General features: G+C 43.1%; 1 protein-coding gene across 1 annotated transcript in view; it reads right to left on the bottom strand.

The window, feature by feature from the left end:
• The window catches only part of PGAP1 (post-GPI attachment to proteins inositol deacylase 1), a 62,593-nt gene that overhangs the window by 30,481 nt on the left and 16,853 nt on the right, over positions 1 to 15,259 (bottom strand). Inside the window, exons 3-9 of the mRNA XM_028751895.2 lie at positions 14,246 to 14,421; positions 13,011 to 13,182; positions 3,813 to 3,973; positions 2,761 to 2,813; positions 2,581 to 2,647; positions 2,340 to 2,445; positions 311 to 366 (exon numbers count right to left, since the gene is read on the bottom strand). Of these exons, the coding sequence (XP_028607728.2) occupies positions 311 to 366; positions 2,340 to 2,445; positions 2,581 to 2,647; positions 2,761 to 2,813; positions 3,813 to 3,973; positions 13,011 to 13,182; positions 14,246 to 14,421 (791 nt within the window). The remainder of the gene's footprint in view (positions 1 to 310; positions 367 to 2,339; positions 2,446 to 2,580; positions 2,648 to 2,760; positions 2,814 to 3,812; positions 3,974 to 13,010; positions 13,183 to 14,245; positions 14,422 to 15,259) is intronic.

Here is a 15,259-nt window from a genome sequence, read left to right as displayed (position 1 = left end):
CCTTACAAGGGCCGTATGCTAGTGGCGAGTGGGGTCAGAGGCAAAAATGGGCAGCACAACAGTAGGCTGCATTCTACACACACCCCTATTCTCCATCCCAACAAGCATTTGAGGCAGGCAAAAAACACGTGAGTGTGGACCAGGGCCAGTGAAGAGTTTGGTTGGTGGAGTGGAGTTGTGGCCCATGAAGAGTTCCAGGGACCAAATAAGGAGGCCTTAAGTTGCTGCATTTACCTGCTGGGCAGCTTCCCATGTCATCTATCCCAAATTAAACAAGTTACAGTTAAAAGAAGAAATCAACGCAACTCACATTGTACACTGTATAGGACCATTTTGAAGTTTTAATCTGGATCCAGTTTACTTCTCCTGCAATCAAGCAACATCACTCTTCACACATCCAGGAATAAAATTCTTCCTCACTTCCTACAAAATTACCACCACTGTTTTGGTTTTTTTCACTTTCTAACTTCAAATAGTATCAAGCCATGATATCTGCCGAGGACCGGATTTCATACAAATAAGGAATAAGCTTAAGAATATACAAAGATCCATTTCCCTGATGGTGTTGTACTAAACCACCCAATATTTAGTGACATAAAAGTATAGCACCAACTTAGAACTAGTTCGTTCTGCGAACTCTCCCCCTAAAATAATGTGGTGGTGATGATGCAGTATGAAGTTGGTTCAAGAAGAAGAAGAAGAAGAAGAGTTTGGATATCCCGCCTTTCACTCCCTTTAAGGAGTCTCAAAGCGGCTAACATTCTCCTTTCCCTTCCTCCCCCACAACAAACACTCTGTGAGGTGAGTGGGGCTGAGAGACTTCAAAGTGTGACTGGCCCAAGGTCACCCAGCAGCTGCATGTGGAGGAGCAGAGACGCGAACCCGGTTACCCAGATTACGTGACTACCGCTCTTAACCACTAAGCCACACACAGGCCATGTTCATATACTGTCAGAGACCAGGCTGAGGAATACTGCTCTGATGGGGAATGGTGGGAGCCTCCCCCTCCCCCTGACCAGGATTCTGAGGCTGCCCAGGAGCAGTGGAGCAGTATAGATTTGGAACAGCGGTTTACAGAGGGGCACAGTTCTGAATACAAAAGTTGGGAAGAGCTGGGGGGTGAACAACAAAGTGAAGAACAGGAAGAGAGAGAGCTAACAGACTCTCTCCCGCTGGAAAGTATTCAGCCTATCAGTCCAAAGTCACGTAGAGCAGATAAGGTGGCTACACAAAAAGCAGGGTGGTTGCGATATCAGGTTGCAAGATGCGGAAGTGACTAGGAAGGAAGGAAGGGACTCTTTTTGCTTTGTCCTGCTTATCTACGGCCAAAGGGGGGGAGGAAGCCGAGACCTAGGAGCCTGACATACAGCGGCGTAGCGTGGGTTATCAGCACCCGGGGCAAGGCAAGTAATTTGCGCCCCCTAACCTGGGGCAAGGCAAGTAATTTGCGCCCCCTAACCCGGGGCAAGGCAAGTACAGTAATTTACTCTCCCAAGCAGCAGCAGCGAGGCTTCTCTTTTCCCCGTGCTCTCCTGGAGCTGCCTCTTTTCTTTCCTTTTTTCCCTTTCTCCAAGGCTTTTCGCTTTCTCTCCTTAATTGATTCCTCCTCCACACCGCGGCGTTTCCTGGCTGCTTCCCCCCCCCCTTCCCCTCTTTCTCCTCCTCGCTCTGCTTGCCTCCCTGCCTGAGGGCGCCCTGAGGAGACTCCGCTCTCCTTTTTGACCAGGCGAGGTGGAAAAAAGGGGGGAAAGTCTCTTCCCGCCCCCTCGCCAGACTCCCTGCTCGGCTCGGCTCACTACCCAGGCGGCCAGTGGAGAGAGAGCCGCAATTACCATAAAGCTCCTCTCCCTCCGCTTCGCCAAGCTGTCAAAGCCCGGCAGCAGCGGCAACGGCAGCAGCAGGCGCAGCCAGACCCCCGCCAGCCAGCCAGCCAGCCCGCCCGCCCGCCCGGCTTCCTCTCCTTTTTTTGCCCGCGGCAGAAGGCTTCGCTCTCCCCCTTCTGCGACCTCCTCGCCAAGCCGAGCAAGCGCGGGCTCCCTAACCCGTGGATTTTAGTAGGGGCAGAGAGCTGCTAGTGCGAGCGCGCCCCCCGCCCATGTTGCGCCCGGTGCGGCCGGCCCCCCTGGCACCCCCCACGCTACGCCACTGCTGACATATACAATGCTAAACCATGGTTTGGTGCTATGTGCACAAAATGGGAAAAGCCCAAGTAAAGCATCAGGCGGGAGAAGGAGCTTCCAGTGTTTAGTTTCAACAGAGATCACAGCTTATTTCAAACCCATTTTGCTTAGACTCAACTACTAACCCTGATCTTGTATTTTAAAAAAAGATAAGCTAACCTGTTAGTTCAGCAACAGATTCAGGGCTCTCTTCATATAATTTTGCAGGGTGCCTCAGAAAGTGATGATTTAACACTAGCATTCTCTTCTGTGGATCTTCTGTTATCTAAGAATTAACACATGATTTCAGAAGAATTTTAACTTAAGTTTTGGTCTCAATGAAGCATATTTATACTAAACCCAAGACAGAATATGGATTCAAATTAACATTAATATCATCACTATTTACAGAAATACAAACCTGCTTAGTGTTTTCATCAATAAGGTCAAAAAATGCTCGGATGGTAGCCAAGATCAATTCTTTACACCTATAAAAAGAGTGTAAGGGAAAAAGGCTAGTTATAAAAACTACAGATAAAAATGAAATCAAGCAACAAAAGAAGAGTCAATTTGGGTACCTAATCTGGTTCAAGCTGCTTACCAAACTATGGAGAGATGGTCTGTTGAAGCCCAGACACGAGGAATGGCTGAAGTCTATTTAAGAAGAGATTTCTGTTACTTCTTTTCAAAAATTACTAATGAGAAACATTTAATATTAGCTTAATGAAGAAAGCACATTGCTGAAATCCTGCCCACGGCTAAAATCCCAACAGCAGGGACTCAAAGGGCTAGTTTAGACATGCACAGCACAGCAGAACCTCTGCCTTATAGCAGATCACTATGCCTCGGGATTGTGACTCAATGTCAAAATTGGTTTGCATTGTAGAATGGAGAGTGGCTGTTTGGGAAGGGGAATGCTAAAAGTGTCCTTGGATATGTAAAATTTGATGTGTGGTTCTTTGGATCCTTCTGTTTAGACAGCTGAATGCAGGACTGCAGTCTTTAGACAGAATTCAAAAATTTACCGTATTTTTTGCTCTATAAGACTCACTTTTTCCCTCCTAAAAAGTAAGGGGAAATGTGTGTGTGTGTTATGGAGCGAATGCAGGCTGCACAGCTATCCCAGAAGCCAGAACAGCAAGAGGGATTGCTGCTTTCGCTGCGCAGTGATCCCTCTTGCTGTTCTGGCTTCTGAGATTCAGAATACTTTTGTTCTTGTTTTCCTCCTCCAAAAACTAGGTGCGTCTTGTGGTCTGGTGCATCTTATAGAGCGAAAAATACGGTACTTTAGGCAAGCCCAATCTCTTAGTCATGTCCAGTAGGATTTCTTATTTCTTCCTGCTAGGCCCTTTTATCAGAAAATGGATTTGGGAGAAAAACATTTATATACTGGCCCAAGCATTACACTTCTAATCTTATAGGGAATCCACATTTGTTTGGTAACAAGTGTCACTGTTTCCACTGGGACCGAGAGCTGAATCTAGAATACAACTTTAATCACTCCGGTTATAGTAAATGCCAGGGCAAGGATTAAATATGCAATACCTTTAGCAAGAATCCTTCAGTGTGTACAAGAGCCCTAGGGCTGCAAATTACTTATCCCCCAATCTGTAAATATTACTTTGATTTTAAAAGAATGGGTGCATAGTTTACCACAACACATAAGGCACTGCTTTGATGACTTGTTCGGGGCAGAAAAGCCAGTCCTGTACGAACTTGATAATCTCGAAATCCTCCCGCCACAGAAAGAGTCGTTAGATTCTTTATTTCTTTAGCCTTTTGAATCCATTTCTGGTTTACCGCTCTGTAAAAATCTTCCAGAGGGGGGGGAAATGTTTTAAACATTAGTTTAGCAGCCTTTGTTTAGAGAAGTCCAAATTCTGAATCTGTCACAACTGAAGTGATCAACCACAATGTACATTAAAAGCTGTACTTTCATACCGGATATTGAGAATCATCTGAGGACAGCAGCATCAAAAAGATATGTATCAAAACCACCAGCTAAATGCTACACAGTAAAAGAGAAAGGAAGGCGAGATACTCAAAGGAAATGAGCATAACTTATTTTTGAGTTTCACGGCTGATTCAGACACGACATTCTTCTTGGTTAGCACAAATGAGAGTCACTCTCATGTCTGCATACTTGGAAAGAAAATAATAATTGAGGTTTCAGTACATATCTCTCACTCCTGGTCAGGCCCACATACTCAATAATGGATAGGAATCTATCCAAAGGTGAGATCCATATATTGCCGCCTCAAACAGTACCTTTTTTCTGGGAATGCAGAGACGAGGCTGGCTCCCACTTATGCAAAACCATCAACAGATGACATGTGAATCAGCCCACACAATGCAAATTAAGGCAGCAGCTTTAGCAGTCCCAACTAAAATCAGTATTAGCTCAGAGGGGATGTGTTTAGAATCAGGCTGCAAAGACTTCCCGACACAATTTCGGAAATTGTAAATGTCAAGCAGGCTTTTTAAAAAACAAACAAGAGCAGTACAGCGGACGCTCGGGTTGCGAACGGGATCCGTGCGGGATGCACATTGGCAACCCGCAGCGGCGTGTCTGTGCACCGCGGGTTGCAATTTAGAGCTTCCACACATGCGCAACCGCCGAAACCCGGAAGTACAGGGGTATCTCGGGTTACATATGCTTCAGGTTACATACACTTCAGGTTACAGACTCCTCTAACCCAGAAATAGTACCTCGGGTTAAGAACTTTGCTTCAGGATGAGAACAGAAATCGTGCTCTGGCAGTGCGGCAGCAGCAGGAGGCCCCATTAGTTAAGTGGTACAGTTTCAGGTTAAGAACGGACCTCCGGAATGAATTAAGTACTTAACCCAAGGTACCACTATAACCCGTTCCGGTTCTTCTAGGTTTCGGCGGTCTACAACCTGAAAAATGCAACCTGAAGCATCTGTAACCCAAGGTAAGACTGCATATTTAAGTAATAAAACCAGTATGCTATGTTTTACTTCTCCTTTTGGGGGATTTTATTTCTCTTTTTTGGGAGTACAAAAAACCTTCCATTTTCTCAGACATAAATGAGAGATTGGGAAAGAGGCCAACCGCTGAGGCAACACTTCCCTTGTGGCTGCAGGCAAAAGTTCGGGAGAAAGAAAAGGAGACTTGAAGGAGGAGGAGGAGAGGACTGCTGAAGTGACAGGAGGCAGCAGCAAAAAAGGGCATAGATGCCATTAAACAAAAAAGACTTTATAAATGATGCAAGCAGTTCCAACTCCAACAGTCAGAGCTGACTGTAAGGTGTGGCAGCATGGCAGAGGTTGACCTGGCAGCCAGGGGCGAGGGAAGGCTCACAGGCATTTGGCATGCGGCGTACGTAGCGGTGCCGCGCATGCGCAGTAGACAGCAGTGCCACACATGCACCGCGGGGCTGTTTGCAGGCAGCGCCGCTCGAGCGGCGTACGGACGGCAGCAGGATCCTCAGCTCACAGCTGCAGCAGCGTCGGAGAGATCCCGCCGCCATCCGTACGGCACTCAAGCGGCGGTGCCGGCAAACTGCCCCACAGTGCATGTGCAGCACCGCTACGTATGGCGCATGTGCAGCACTGCTATGGACAGCGCATGCGCAGCCGGGCGGTTTGCTGATGGTGCCGCTCGAGTGCCATATGGACAGTTGCAGGATTCCACTGCTGCAGCCGCGAGCGGAGGATCCTCTGCATGCGGCTGTGCGATGGTGGCAGCTTATGCCGCCGTGCCCGGGGGTGGCGGGGCGAGCCCTCCACGAGGTGCCTTCTTGTCACCCCCCTTAGAGGTGGCACCCAGGGCGGACCGCCCCTCCGCCACTGCTGGCAGCTCAATCAAGAAAATGCTGGCAGTTGTAGGGAAAGATCTGCCAAAAAAGCTGAAAAACATCTTCATGTATGTGACAACGGCCGCGAGAGTTTTAACAGCACAAGGATGGAAGACTGAAGAAACCCCAACTAAAGAATCATGGCAAGAAAAATTGACGGACTATGCAGAACTGGCAAAACTGACATACAAGGTACGGGACAAGGATAACTGTGACTTTAAAGATGAATGGGAACCCTTTACAAAGTATTTGAAGACGCAACAAAGCGAACTGGACTCCTTGGCTGGTTTTGAATAAACATTCACAAACTTTTTTATTGATAATAATCAGCTAAATAGTTTGAGGATCTATATAACTGTGTAACATGCCGAAAACAGCACTTTTAGAGAAATCAAAGACTGGAACTGAGGGAAGTCCGGGGGTGGGTGAGTTCTGTGGGGGGAGGGAGGGGGAGGGAGGGAAAATGGGGGGGGGGAATAAGGATGATATGTTTCGTTTTAATTTTGAATAAAAAAGTTATTTTTTTAAAAAAGAAAGAGAAAATGCTGGCAGATTGCTTTTATTTTTTAAAGGGCAAAATAGCACAGCTGCTTCTTGTTGGATGCTGCTTCCAAATTCTGATTGTGAGAAATAAATTCATTGTCACCATGGCAACCATACTAACGGACTCCTGCTCCATTCGGAGTTTTTCGTTTACACTCATGCTGCAACAAACTTGATGCTAGCAATTATGCATATCGGCTACTGCCTAACTTGCAAGCTGCTTGAGGGGTAAGCTCATGAAAAACAATGCACAGGATTAGTCAAGGTGACAGAGGTCTTGGTCATCAGAATTCTAACACAAAAGAATCCTTCACAGAGGAAACTGCATCAAAAAAACTCAGTTTGGAAAGCTGCAAGTCATTCCATTAGACTTTGATATTCAAGGGATTCTCTCAAGTGTCCCAGTTCTGTCAAAGCTCAGGCATCAGGATAATAATCAGAGCATCCACACTGAGAAAACTAAGGTAACCAACTTGCCACAAATGACCAAATAACCAACCCTTGTGTCTAAGTCTCTCTGCCAGTTACCAACTGCTCACCGACACTTCCCCAAAATGAAACCGACAATTAAGCTTAACGTTTAAGCTGTGCCGGGATACATTGGGACTCTCAGGCCCATTGCCAGTATAGCCTGCAGCCAAAACATTTCGTTTATTACACATTGACTGAACTCATTCCTTTTTTTTTTTTTATAATAATATTTTTTATTGCTTCTTTCCAAAGTCAGATACATCGTCCATAATTCAACAAAAGCAACTTTACAAAAAAGAAGAAAAGATAAAGCAAAAATCATAAAGAAGAAAAGATTCACATTTTGCAATTTTTCATAATCCACTGGACTTCCTCACATCCTCCACCCCCTGCATTCTTTACCATAAATAAAAAATAACAGCAAATTAATACCTTGTTTCATGCGTTTTTGTACTTTCATCTATTTGTATTTTAAAATTAGGGTACTTGTTGTGTATTCACTTTTCCATCAATCCTGAAAATATAAAAATTGCTCTAAAATTTAGTCCTTTCACTCTCATAACTTAATTTCCACCATAATCAAACTTAATTGCCGAAGTTTGTTTTCACCAGACTTAGCAAATTCTCAACATTCATGTAACTTATAATATTTTTGCAAATAGTCCTTAAATTTTTTCCAGTCCTCTTCCACTGCCTCTTCTCCCAGGTCCCGGATTCTGCCGGTCATTTCAGCCAGTTCCATATAATCCATCAGTTGCGTATGCCACTCTTCCAGCGTGGGTAACTCCTGTGCCTTCCAATATTTTGCTATAAGGATTCTTGCTGCTGTAGTTGCATATAGAAAGAAGGTTCTGTCCTTCTTTAACACTCTCTGGCCCACAATGCCCAGGAGAAAGGCCTCTGGTTTCTTGTGAAAGGTATACTTAAATACCTTTTTCAACTCATTGTAAATCATTTCCCAAAAAGCCTTCACCCTCGGGCATGTCCACCAGAGGTGAAAGAATGTTCCTTCAGCCTCCTTACATTTCCAACATTTATTGTCAGACAGATGATATATCTTTGCAAGTTTGACTGGGGTCATGTACCACCTGTATATCATTTTCATAATGTTTTCTTTCAGGGCAGTACATGCCGTGAATTTCATACCGGTGGTCCATAACCTTTCCCAGTCTTCAAACATAATGTTGTACCCAATGTCTTGTGCCCATTTTATCATGGCTGATTTAACCATCTCATCCTGTGTGTTCCATTTAAGCAACAAATTATACATTCTTGAAAGCACTTTTGTCTTAGGTTCAAGTAATTCTGTCTCTAATTTCGATTTCTCCACCTGGAATCCAATTTTTTTGTCCTTTTTAAAAGTTTCTTGTATTTGGGCATAATGTAGCCAGTCTCGCACCTTGTCTTTTAATTTTTCTAGACTCTTCAACTTCCAATTATCTCCGACTCTTTCTATTATCTCACAATATTTTGCCCAGCCACCCTCCATGTTAAGCCTTTTTGGGGCCTTAGCCTCCATTGGTGATAACCACCTCGGAGTCTTATTTTCAAGTAAGTCTTTATATTTAATCCAGACATTAAACAAAGCTTTCCTGACAATATGGTTTTTAAACAATTTATGAGCCTTTGCCTTGTCATACCACAAATATGCATGCCACCCAAATGCATTGTTAAACCCTTCCAGATCTAGGACATCAGTGTTTTCCAATAAGAACCAATCCCTCATCCAGCAGAAGGACGCAGCTTCATAGTATAACCTTAAGTCCGGCAGGGCAAATCCCCCTCTTTCTTTTGCGTCTGTTAATATTTTAAATTTTATCCGGGGCTTTTTGCCCTGCCAGACAAACTTCATGATGTCCTTCTGCCACTTTCCAAAACATTCCACTCTGTCCACGATCTGCAGGGTTTGAAACAAAAACAACATCTTTGGCAATACATTCATTTTCACAGCTGCAATTCTTCCCAACAAGGAAAGTTTCAATCTTGACCAGATTTCTAGATCCTTTTTAATTTCTGACCAACATTTTTCATAATTGTCTTTAAACAAATTCAAATTTTTCCCAGTCATGTTAACCCCCAGGTATTTCACCTTTTTAACCACCTTTAGTTCCATTTCCTTTTGAAACCCATCTATTTCTGAAGATGTCAAGTTTTTTGCTAAAACCTTAGTCTTTTGTTTGTTCAGCTTGAATCCCGCCACCCGACCAAACTCATAAATTAATTCTAAAGCTCTTTTTGTACTAGATTCTGGCTCCTGTAATGTTAAAACCAGATCATCTGCAAAAGCTTTCAGCTTATATTGTTTTCCTCCGACCTGTATTCCTTCCACCAGTTGATCCTTCCTAATCAAATTCAGCAACACCTCCAGGACTGAGATGAATAACAAGGGTGATAAGGGGCACCCCTGTCGTGTCCCTTTTTCAATTTTGAACTCCTCTGTCACCACATTGTTCACTATCAATTTAGCCTTTTGTTCTGAATAGATTGCTTCAATACCATTTTGGAATGCCCTTCCCACTCCCATCCCTTCCAGATTTTCCTTCATAAATTTCCAAGATATATTGTCAAAGGCCTTCTCAGCGTCTATAAAAATCAAAACTGCTTTCGTGTTCAAATTTGTCTGCAGTAGCTCCAAAATATCAATAATGTTCCTGATGTTGTCAGACAAATGCCTACCAGGTAGAAAGCCCGCTTGGTCCTTATGAATTACTTCATTCAAAACCTTTTTAAATCTACTTGCCAAAATATCAGCAAAAATTTTGTAATCCACGTTTAAGAGTGAGATGGGACGGTAGTTCTTAAGTTGAGTCTTTTCAGATTCCAGTTTTGGTATCAAAGTGATGAAGGCTTCTTTCCACGATTCTGGTGCTCCCTTCCCTTCCATAATTTGATTACATACCTCCATTAGTGGCTGGGTCAAATGCTCCTTCAATATCTTATAATATTTGGAGGTAAGTCCATCTGGGCCCGGGGATTTGCCTAATTGCATGTTCTGAATGGCACTTTCAATTTCCTGTTGTGTTATTTTGTAATTCAGGGTTGTTTGTTTGTCTTGAGATAGTTTTTGCAAACCGTGACTCTTTATAAATTGGTTTATCTCGGTCTCTGCTTGAGGCCCTTGAGTAAACAGTTTTTTGAAATATCTCTGGAAACACTTTCTGATTTCTTCTGGTTTCTGAATACATTTTCCTTCAACCTCCAGATTGGTGACGAAGTTCAATTTTTGTCTCTTTTTCAGCTGCCATGCCAGCAGCTTCCCACATTTATTTGCCGATTCGAATGATCTTTGTTTCATCTGTTTAATTTTCCATTCCACTTCTTGATTTATCAATTTCGCATATTGTGCTTGATGGAATTTTATTTCTCTTAAAACTTCTTTTGATTTTGGGTTAAGTCTCAACTTTTTCTCTCCATCTCTTATCTTCTCCAAAATCTTGTCCTTTTTACCATTCCAGAGTTTTTTCTTAATAGAGTTCTGTTGTATCAGAAACCCTCTCATAACAGCTTTGCTTGCGTCCCAGATTATTTTTTTTCCACCGAGGTGTTCAAATTTATTTCAAAATAATCCTTCAACGTTTTTTGGGCCTTCTTCACTATCTCCTGATCTCTGAACAGGGTGTCATTCATTCTCCATCTGAAGGATCCAGCTGGCGTCAGTCTCAAGTCCATTTTCAAGGCGTTATGGTCGGAGCAAGTTTTAGGGCAGATCTCTACTTTTTTGATCTTGGGTGCCAGTCCTCTAGTTATCCAGATTTGGTCGATTCTTGTCCATGATAGGTGGGTGACTGAACTCATTCCAAAGGCTTTGAGCAAAACCTAATAAGAACATGGTACTGTACAGGAAATACGGGTTTCTAAATGGAAGCTAAACTATAGCTGTTTAATGCCCGCGTTTAAGTGCCGCCTTCTAAAAGCAATGTTATACAGCAAAGGCTTCTTTTCCTTCTGCCAAGTTTGGGTTGGCTCAGGTGTCAGTAGCCACACTCCTGAAATGTTTGGAATAGGGTTAAGTTGCACTGGCATGATTTACCCGAGCGTAAATTACGCTGGCTTCGTAGGCGTGACACTGAATGCGATCCTGGTTGATAATTTATATGCTTAGAAATCAGAAGGGCAAGCTGCTGATATTTTAGGAACTTTGTTAGGAACTGTACGGAGGGTTGCTCACAGGATAATTCTTGGACTGCTTCCCTTGTTCCTGGCAAGGTGGATGCCGCCGATTGCTTGTCTTGTTTGCCCCTGCTCCTGTTTAAGGTGCAAGAAGCTACCAGCTGAAACTAACAGATTTGGAGCAAGATTCCACCCATATGCTGATTCCACTCCGTCCTGTGTCTCCCTTCTCATCTTAGCCCCCGTCCTGCCTCCAGTGCCTAGCTCAAAGCTAAAGGTAAAGGTACCCCTGACCATTAGGTCCAGTCACAGATGACTCTGGGGTTGTGGCGCTCATCTCAATCTATAGGCCGAGGGAGCCGGCGTTTGTTCGCAGACAGCTTCTGGGTCATGTGGCCAGCATGACTAAGCCGCTTCTGGCAAACCAGAGCAGCGCACAGAAACGCCGTTTACCTTCCCGCTGGAGCGGTAACTATTTATCTACTTGCACTTTGACGTGCTTTCGAACTGCTAGGTTGGCAGGACTTGGGACGGAGCAACGGGAGCTCACCCTGTCGCGGGGATTCGAACCGCCGACCTTCCGATCAGCAAGCCCTAGGCTGCAGGCAAATCAAGGAAGCCAAATCTAGAGAAGACCGAAGTATTTATGACTGACAAACCCAGTGAGCCAGAGAAAAGAGAGACAACTCCCTTGGACGGTGCACTCCTTGTCCACCCCCGTGTCCAAGTAATAGCAGAATCTGGGAAAGCTTTTTACCAGCTCCATCTAAAGCATGGGTAGGCAAACTAAGGCCCGGGGGCCAGATCCAACCCAATCACCTTCTAAATCTGGCCCACGGACGGTCCAGGAATCAGCGTGTTTTTACATGAGTAGAATGTGTCCTTTTATTTAAAATGCATCTCTGGCTTATTTGTGCGGCACAGGAATTCGTTATTATTATTTTCCCCAAAATACTGTCCGACCCCCCACAAGGTCTGAGGGACAGTGGACCGGTCCCCTGCTGAAAAGGTTTGCTGACCCCTGATCTAAAGCAATGCTCTCTGCTTTCCTTCTTGGGTTAAGATATTACTGTTGCCACTTATGATTTAAGAAAGGATGGCAAGTGCAAGACGCACAGAACTGCTGTAGGAAAACTCTTGGTGGCTGATGTTGAAGGCAATACCTCACCTCCTAGGACTGCCAAGTTCCAAAAGCAATTTATATGAAACATTGTGCGGCCTGTACAGCTTTCCTTGGCTGCTCCAGGTACAATGCAAGGTTTTGACCTATGAAACCCTGAATGGACTGGGCCCTCCCAACCTAAAGACTGCCATTTCTTTTCTTAGTTAAAATTTTAAAAAGAAGACCCACCAGCTCCACTTCTAGGCCATGATCAAACAACGAGGGCAAGTAGAGACATTCTTGGCGCCTTACCCCTCTTACACTGAAAGAAACCTTCCCTTGGGAGTTTGTCAGAGCTTTGTCAGGGGAACTGCAAGATATTTTTGCCTGAACTGACATTAAAAAGCATTAGGAGGACTAATATCGGGGTTATCTAGTACCCTTTTAAAATTACAGTGGTACCTCAGGTTATATACGCTTCAGGTTACATACACTTCAGGTTACAGACTCCACTAACCCAGAAATAGTGCTTCAGGTTAAGAACTTTGCTTCAGGATAAGAACAGAAATCGTGCTCTGGCAGCGCAATGGCAGCAGGAGGTCCCATTAGCTAAAGTGGTGCTTCAGCTTAAGAACAGTTTCAGGTTATAAACGGACCTTCAGAACGAATTAAGTACTTAACCCGAGGTACCACTGTATTATGACATAAAAAGGATACTGATTCACATTAACAAATTTTTTATAGCGCTTTAAGGTATAGCAATCTTGCTGATGTCTACAGAGTGGTCATATTAGGAGTAAACTTACCAGTAAGATATCGGTCTAAAGGCATTACAGGTGCAATGTGAGGTGTGGCCTGAGTAACGAGGACATTGAGGAGTTCCACCTTGAAATTTTTAAGCGTCAGCAGTGCTCTTGCAACAAGGCCGCCCATGGAATGACCTACTATTGCAACGCTACGTGGAGCAAACCCCTGGCCCTTAAAAAAAAGAAAAAGGAAGCATAAGGAAGAAATTATTTGACATCAAACACACTGAGATTGTATGAAATCACAGGCACCCTCCTGCTTAAGAGCTGATGTATTTGAATTCCGATGTACTTTATTGTCGTTCGCCAAAAATCAAGTTACTATAAAGATTAAGACTGCAATTCAAGTACAGTTATTTGGATTTTGACTCTAAATCAGTAAGACATTTCTATATTGAGGGTGCTCAGCATAATAGTACAAATTGTGAAAGAAAGCAAATTTCTCATGCTAATCACAAGATGACAATGAAAGGTTTTTCCTGAGCACCCCCAATATAGAAATGTCTTACTGATTGATTGATTGATTGATTGATTGATTTTAAAGGCAGAAAGGTTTCAGAAATGCAGTATCAGAAATGCACAACCCTAATGTTTCAATGTACCAACCAGCAGGCTGATACAAAGGAGTAGTGGGATCTGCAATAAATTGTTGCAATTTGGAGTGCTATTTCCAGGGTTCCATACCATATTCCTAGATGCTGCATGCCACACCCATACTCATTTTCTACTTTCTCCTCTCTCAACAGTCCACCAATGTCCCACTGATATCGTATGCACAATAAGCATACATAGTTGTATTTATGCAAATGTTGAGGCTCTGAGGTTGTGGATAGCTCCCCGCTTTCGTGTGGGTGGTACCAGTATAGATAGACAAGGACCTAACTTTCAAAGGACCCAACTTTCAAATAATGCTACTGAATGTAGTTGATCGATCGAGAGAATTTCAAACACTGTGTTTCCCAAACTTGGGTCTCCAGCTGTTTTTGGACTACAACTTCTACCATCCCTGACCAGGACCAGTAGTCAGGGATGATGGGAATTGTAGTTAAAAAGAAAAGAAAAGCTGGAGACCCAAGTTTGGGAAACACGGCCCTATACCAAATCATGGAGATAGATAGGTACCCCAACCATAAAACATAGAGTAACAGTATTTCTCTCCCAACCTGCAGCTGTCATATCCAATACAGCTAATAATTTGACAGAATTAAATAAGTGCATAATGCTTAGCTCCATACCTTATACAATTTAAGAATTACTTTAATACACTCATGCACAAATCTAGTTTGCTTTTGTAGACTTCCACCATAGAGTGCAACAAGTTCCTCATTGAAGTTGACGCTGAAGACATCAAAATGATACTTGAAGTCAGCATCTTCTGCCTTTCTGAGTGCTATTGACCCAAGGGAACGTACTGAAAAAGCACACATGAATTATTAGCAGCAAGTAGTTTAATATCTCTAGATTTTGATGCTAGGGCAGATTACGAAAATTTGACCTCAGGGGACAGAAAAGATTCAGATCTATTGTTAAAATGGAATGAAATACGCAACTGGTTGTAATTTGGTGTCACCAAACTCCATGCTAGAGAAACCCTGGCCTAACATACAATATGGAGGTATTACCTAAGAACAATATTATTTACGCAAGCTTTGAAACAGATCATGAAAAGGCCTGGCTGCTTCTGCATCTAGATTGCTCAGCAATACAGAAGCATGGGAAAGGTGTTTCTCCACCACAGAGATCTGTACCATTCTCAAATGCATTCTGATACCCATTTCTTTTCATAACCCTATACCGATCTATAGCTGGTTTGATAAAAAACCACAACATAGCTGCTGATCGGAATTTACTTCCATGAAGACAAGAACTAATGGCAAGAGGCTCTCATCACCGCAGCTACTTTGGAAATTCTCATAAATAGTAGAGATTATTTATTTAGAAAAATCTCAAAGCAGTTTACAGCATATTAAAACATCAATAAAACAATCCAGAATCAAACATTTCTGAAGGAAGTCAAATATACAGTCAAAACAACATAACAGAAAACTAAAATATTATCTTAAAGATAATATTACAAAGGAGGTCAACTGCAGAATACACATTTAAAACAAAGTTAACAAAAAAAACTTAAACATTTCAAAAAGAAAAAAAAACACACTGCTAAATGAAATCAAATATAAAATACACATTTAAAACAGCATAATTAACAGGGTGCTGGTCCATCATATTAAAACACAAACATGTTCTTG

The sequence above is a fragment of the Podarcis muralis genome, chromosome 1, assembly GCF_964188315.1.
Source record: "Podarcis muralis chromosome 1, rPodMur119.hap1.1, whole genome shotgun sequence".
Lineage (NCBI taxonomy): Eukaryota > Metazoa > Chordata > Lepidosauria > Squamata > Lacertidae > Podarcis > Podarcis muralis.
The sequence above is the reverse complement of the archived record's forward strand: the minus strand, read 5'-3'. Positions and strand labels throughout refer to the sequence as shown.